This window comes from Gossypium arboreum, chromosome 6 (assembly GCF_025698485.1).
Source record: "Gossypium arboreum isolate Shixiya-1 chromosome 6, ASM2569848v2, whole genome shotgun sequence".
In the NCBI taxonomy this organism is placed as follows: Eukaryota; Viridiplantae; Streptophyta; class Magnoliopsida; order Malvales; family Malvaceae; genus Gossypium; species Gossypium arboreum.
The window spans coordinates 2,215,047-2,222,514 of NC_069075.1; the positions used below are offsets into that span (position 1 = coordinate 2,215,047).

Here is a 7,468-nt window from a genome sequence, read left to right on the forward strand (position 1 = left end):
CTTTTGCCTCTCATATGACCGACCACTAACCCTAGAACTTGACCTAAATTGCTCCCACTATGTCTCTTTTTTTCCCCTTAAGTACTCCTTAATTGGTTTGCAAACTACTATCCATTTTTTCCCTTAGGAAAAAAACCTATATATTAAAACCAAAAGTAAAAGAACTGCAAATTTGTAAGCAAAAATATGGGCAAGGAAGGTCTGGGACTCGAAATCACGGAGTTGAGGTTGGGACTCCCCGGTGCCAATAGTGATTCCGGTCACCGTTGCGATGTAATGATCGATAAAAATGAGAAAAAAAGGGCTTTTTCTGAGATTTCGGAGGACGACGTGGAGGAGGGAAATAGGAAGAAAACGACAATCAAGAATCAAGTTGTGGGGTGGCCGCCGGTATGTTCGTATCGGAAAAAGAATAGTTTTAGTGATAAAGATGGGTCGGCTAAAGCATCAAAGATGTACGTTAAAGTTAGCATGGATGGAGCTCCTTTTCTTCGTAAAATTGATTTAGGCATGCATGAAGGTTACTCTCATCTAGCGAAGGCATTGGAAAAGCTTTTTGGTAAGTTATTATTTATGATATATTTTCTTCTTCATCTTCATCTTGTTTTCACAGTGCAAAAGTAGTAAATGACTATATGTTGATGGATTGGAGGTTTTATGCTTGAAAAAATGCTAGGGTTGGTTTTCGGGATGTGTTTTTGATATTTAAGTAGGTATTCATAATTAAAATTAATGAAGGATCACCTATATTTTTCTGGAATTTTCCTTGTGAGTCAAAAACTACCTCTACTATACCCACATTCTCAAAAAAATCAATAATGTTAAGTGAATTTAAATATTAATTTTGTCGGGATAAATATATGTATGTTTAGAAGAACTACTCATAATTTCTTCTCACCCTTAAATATGAGGATAAACACACTTTATCGCGATGAATTATTTTATGGACCTTTCCCACTACATCATTTATGGTCCCTTTCTAATTATTTAATGATATTTCAGCAATTTTTTCCATGTCATTGACACAATTTTGGTAATTTTTTTACCTTGAACCCTAGACTTTGAATCTAGAATCCTAACCATTTAAGGTTCAAGTTTTAGGGTTTAAGTTCAAGATTTTGGGTTTAGGGTCAAAGTTTGGGGTTCTGAGAGGATCCATAATTCATGGTAAAAGAAATAATCAAAATTATGTATCAATGACATGGAAAAAATTACTGAAATGTCATTAAAGAATTGGAAAGAAACCATGGATGATGTAGTGGGAAGGGTCTATAAAATAATTTATCCTTTATCATTTTCAAACTCATGTCTTTTAATTTGACAATAATATTAATACCAACTGAGCTAATCCTTCTCACATTTTTATATATATATAAATAAAAATATTAAAAATTTGAATATATAGAAAAAATAATTTTCATTCTTGGCATGGTAATAATTCTGACCATGCTTCAAAGAAGTTTTCATTTAAAAAAAAAAAACTTCAAAGAGGTTAGTTTCTTCTTAATATTATATATATATATATATATTTTGGAGATTTCAAAAAAAAAAACAAAACAAAATATCGTCCCCATGTTTTCTAAGGTAATCATTGTATGTATACACATAAAAAGAAAACAATTTAAGATTTTATAATTCAATCAATTAATCAAAACATTAAGACTTTTTTTATACAAAAATTAAGTAAAATCATATAAAAGATTATTTAATATATATTTTCTATAATAAAATTAAAAATTAAAGAGAAACATCTAAAGAAATCAAATAATTCAATTATTAACTAATTAAATGCTTGAAAATACATAAATGCAAAAAATAATAATAATATTTTTTGGGTATATTATTGTTGATAGGGGAGGCATTAAGGAATGCAGAAAGCTGTGAATTCGTTCCCATTTATGAAGACAAAGATGGAGACTGGATGTTAGTTGGAGATGTTCCATGGGAGTAAGTCTATCTCTTCAAAACTATATACTATTAAATTTCACATAATATTTTATTAAATTATTATTTCTATAAATTATTTTAAGCAATCATGAATTAAAGGTGAATATAAATTTGCAATTCACAAATAGAAAAAATGGTTACAAACATTATCATTTGGGTGTAAATTTTAATTATAAAGAATATTCGGGTTAGTAGGTAAAAGTAACATAAATGTTTATGTATTAAGAGTTAGATTATATTTTGTCCCCCTACTAAAAAGATGGGTAAATTAGTCTTTGTATGTTAGATAAAAAAGCAAACAAGTCCTTCTGTTAAAAATTTCATCTATTGGTATGAGATAAATGTAGCATGCCACGTGTTACTGCTTGGCTTTTTTTCATAAACTATATTAGTTTTTAACAATACAAACGGATGAAATTTTTAACAGAAAATATTAATTTGCTATTTAATCTAACATACAAAAATTAATTTATCAAAATTTTAAGTAAAAAGGACAAAATGTGACTTGACTTCTAATACAGAAATACCCACAATAATTTTACCAAAGTTAGTATCTATTTTACACATAGGAGAAATATACCCACATTACACATTACATTTAAAAGGATTTTATTCACATAAAAACTTACCACTTATTTCCTAAATACTCAAACCCAAACAGATTCTACGAATAAATATCATTTAATCACATGCCAATCATAGGAATTCAATAATTATAAATATTGAATTGGTATTAAAAAAATCCAACCTGATGAATCGATATATAAAAACCAAAACAGAGGCAAATTTGGGACATATGCTCTATGTTGGGCTTCATGAGGTTGGGCCTTCAGACCAATATTGTTGAAACCCATATGAAAATGTACATTTTTGGACAACGATTTTCACTAATGTAAAATCTGGTCTTGGCTAATGTTAGTTTAAATTAAAGGTGTTAATGGACTATTTAAAATTAATTATAAAAATTATAAATATTAATATAAATTTATTTTTGAATAATAAAGCGGATTAGGTTGGACAAGTCAAAGATTAAAAAAATTCAAGTCCAAATTCAACTTAAAGTGGGTTGGTCTAATTGGGATAAGCAAACCATTTAACTTATAAACACTTCTAGTTTAAAAAGAATAGGATTCCTTCCTTCTTGTTTATGCTTCGTTTAGTTAAAATATAGTTTTTTTAAAAAAATACATCTTAGCATATGAATTAGTAAATAAACTAATTTCATTTAGGTGCAGCTAGATAAATTAAAAATTAAGTGCTGAATAAATAAGTGCTGAAAAATTAAGTAAAACTATTTGATATATTACTTAAAATTAATTATTGAATATATTAGATTGTTTGATAAATATAGCTTTTAAATAGTAAAAAATATTATACATTTTATCCTTAAATTTGAAGCATTTTCTCTATTCTAAATAAAATCAAATTTTAAGCGTAAAGTTTTTATAGGATAATATAATATTAAAATAAAATAAAATTAATTGAAATTATTCTCCATTAAATGATAGGTAGCTCTTATCTACTTATTATTTCTCACACTTTTATAGAAAAATCTATCAAATTATTTTATTTTATATTATCAAACATGTGTACTAAAAATTAAATTATTAAAATATTAATTTTCATTAATTTAATTTTTTCAATGATCTATAAAACAAACCCTTAGTAATTTTGGTCACTCACATTAGAAAAAAATTTCTTTTTCCTATCTTACTAGAGTTTTACCCATTGTTGTATTTGTTATATTAATACACTAAATAACCAAATGATGCACTAAGGTACAAATATTTAAATTCAATCTTGTTTAATAGTAAATAGTAAAATTCATATTCATATATTTATATTTATAACATTTTTTAAGTTGTGGGGCATTTTTGTTCAAAATAAAATTTGATTATCTCATGGAAAATATTTCAATTTTTTAATATTAATCTCATTATAGGTTTTTATTATATCTATTCTTTTTGATACAATGACTAAAACAATACATACCCCTCCCCAACCCTTAAATAGGAGGATAAGACATTCCAGCGTACTCAAACTTACGTTCTCCTACAATATCAATACCAATTGAACTAAGACTTACTTGGAAAAATATTTCAAAATTTAAAAACAAAGTCTAAAATAAATAAAAAAATAGTTGAAAAAAAAGTTAAATTAAGTAAAAAATTAATAGGTTGAATTGGCAATTTGCAGGATGTTTACGGAATCATGCAAGAGATTGAGGATCATGAAAACGGCAGATGCCAAGGGTTTTGGAGTGCTTAGATCAAAGGAAGCTCTCAATTGAACTTTAAAATCAAAGATGAAGAATTTTTTAACTTAAAAAATTTTATTTGATCCTATACTTTGTTAATGTTTAATTTAGTTACGTGATTAAGTTGCTTTTATGTCACAGTAATTAATTCATTCAGAGGATTTTTAATGGTAATTAAGACATCATTTGTTATACTGTATTTGAATGAATTCGAACTCATGTTTTCTTTTCAATTATAATTAATATTTTTAAAGAATTTTTTTATATTAATATGAGTCTCGATTTTATGTCAAGGGCGAAACCAGAAAATATTTCTGAACAGAATCAAATTATATATTTTTACGATAGTAAAAATATAATTTCACCATTTTAAGGGATCGGACTGTTACCCGCCCCTGACTTTGCCATTAGTTAAAATTTTATCCCCTTTAAATATAAAATTTGCGATTTAATCATTTCATTATAAATAAACTTACAAACAACCACAATATATATTCTCTTTTTTTAACATCGTACGTGAAATTATAATTAGAATTTGAAAATAGAATGGAGTATTGATGAATGAGAAAATTTATTGGAGTCGGTGAAATTAAATCTTTGAAAAATTAACCAAAATGCCTCAATAATTGACTTTATACACCATTTTTAGTATAGTACCTTTACTTTTATTATCATACAAGTAGATTCAAGGATTTCGGCATCAATCTTGTAATCTTTAAAGTCATATGATGCTATAAAGGACTAGGAAAATCTTCATTCTTATGATTTATTTACTTTCTTTTTTCTTTCCCAATTATATTTCAACATTTGGTTTTATTTATATCAATACAAACTCCACAATTATGGAAAGGTATAATGATTTATTTGACCCTCCAACTTTATATAGAAAGTCGTTTTAGTCCTCCATTTAATTTTTCCTCTCTTTTAGCCCTTGAAGTTATATTTTTTTTTGGTCAAATCACCCCAAAATTGATAGAAAAGTTAACGTTTGTTAACTTTGATGATATGGCATACATGTTGGTTGCCACGTGAATGACATGTTAGCATTTAATTGATTTTTTTAGATTTTATAATATTAATTTTTTATAATTTTATACTTTTTAAATATTTTTTGAAGTTTTAAAATTTTAAAAATTAATTAAATCTGAAGTGTCGTCCATATGTATGGCACATCAACAAAAGTTAAAAAAATTCATCTATTTTGATGTGATTTGACAAAAATTATAAGTTTAAAAGCTAAAAAAATGAAAACTTAAATGAAAGGCTAAAATAACTTTTTGACAAAATTAAGAGAAATGAGAAATGAGGTTTGAATTATAGCTTAAAAACAATTGATAGGAAATTAAGACTTATAACTTTCAACGTCCAACATTTGTGGCAAGTTACAGATACACATACTCTTTGTCAAGCTTGCACATAAGGGTAAAATTAGAAAATTTTTTTAGAAGTCGAGATTAAATTATATATTTTATAAAAGTTATAATATAAATTTATTGTTGTATTAATTAGTATATATTTTTATAGTTTTTAAAAAAGTTAAATCAAATTTTTTATTATTTTTAAAGAGACAAACTAAAATTTTACCATATATTAATTCAAAATATTATAAATTTGAAGGAGTATAAAGCAATTTTCTATTTTAGAGGTGGAGAAGCCATAATCTTGCACATAATCTTGTGAACTTTGCTGATAAAGAACAAAGGAAATTAACCTATTCCCCATGCACCCATGAGCCAAAAGACAACTCGAAATAATCTCCAAATCAAGTATAAAATTAGGTCTTTTATGTTCTCATCAATCTCTTCATCTCTCCACTTATCTCTACTCTGCCTATTTATTAAATAAAGTACGTGAAAATATTATAGAGATACTTTTATTAATAGAATTGGATTACATATTATAAATATTAGATTAAAGAGTACATTAATTTTTTATTTTTCGTTAAACATTTTATTTATTTGTACCATTAAAAATAGCGTGTTATGTGTACTTCATATTGATATACAATAATTAATTTTAATAATAAAATAAATAAAAATTTAATTTACTTTTTAATCAAAAGTGCATAAACTAATTTATTAATTTTTTAAATAAAAAATATAATCCAACTCTAAACATAAAATTTCTATATGTTAGAATTAAGTGACCCAAATTCTTATTTAAATAAAATACGATGGAAAATAAAATAAAAGTAAAATCCATATAGAACTAGACTTCTTTTATTTTATTTTAGAATAAGGTTTTAAACCTTATTAAACTCCATCTATTTTATATTGATTAGATAAGGTGTTTCAATCCTACTAGAATATGGCTTTGCAAGCCTATAAATAGACATAGTCTATTCCTCTTGTATTTGAGTAAAAATTTTTCGACATAGTGAATTTTCTTCTCCTCTTGCCTGTGGTTTTTTTCCGAAAGGGTTTCACGTAAAATTTATGTGTTCTTTATTTTTATTTATTTTATTCTATTTTATTTTTCACAAATTGGTATCGAGCTTAGGGTTATTCATCTCGATCACGGTAATGGCGTCTTTGAAGTATGAAATTCATTGTTGGATCACAACACCGATTTGCGTTGTGGCAAATTAAGATGCAAGCGTTCTTGCAGATGGATCTAGAGGATGCCTGCTAGGATAGATAAGATGCCTTCGACATTAACGAGATGAAGAGAAGAAGCGTAAGGATCGAAAGGCATTAACACAATTACATCGCATTTGTCAAACGAAATTTTGCAGGATGTGATGAAAGAGAAAACTGCCACGCATTATGGAAGAGGCTAGAACAAATATGTATGTCGAAAACTCTAACAAGCAAGTTGCATATGAAGCGGCGTCTTTATGCTCATCGTTTGGAGGAAGGTGCGTCGTACACGAACACTTAATGGTGTTTAAAGAAATTCTCTCAAACTTGGAGGCCATGGAGGTTCGATATGATAAGGAAGATCTAGGGTTGATTCTACTTTGTTCGTTGCCCCGTCTTATTCAACCTTTAGAGACACGATTTTATATAGCATGAGTCTCTCACGATTGATGAGGTTTATGATTCTTTAACCTCGTATGATAAGATGAAGCATCTTGTGGTTAAACCCAACTCTCGGGGAGAGGGTCTCATTGTTCGTGGGAGACAAGACCGGAATGTTGATGATGATCGTGGTAGAACACAGAGCGGAATCCTCGTGGTAAATCTAAGGGTAGATCGAAATCTTCAAGCAGAGGTAAAACTTGTAACTTCGCAAGAAGAAAGGGCACATTAAATCGAGTGCTAT

General features: G+C 27.2%; 1 protein-coding gene across 1 annotated transcript; it reads left to right on the forward strand.

Annotated features, from left to right (window-relative positions):
• The first annotated feature begins 112 nt into the window (after positions 1-112).
• On the forward strand, positions 113-4,419 carry LOC108485881 (auxin-induced protein AUX22-like). The gene is made up of 3 exons (XM_017789726.2): positions 113-559; positions 1,854-1,947; positions 4,144-4,419. Exons 1-3 carry the CDS (start codon positions 187-189, stop codon positions 4,235-4,237), a joined length of 561 nt encoding a protein of 186 aa, XP_017645215.1. The 5' UTR covers positions 113-186; the 3' UTR covers positions 4,238-4,419.
• Positions 4,420-7,468: the final 3,049 nt, after the last annotated feature.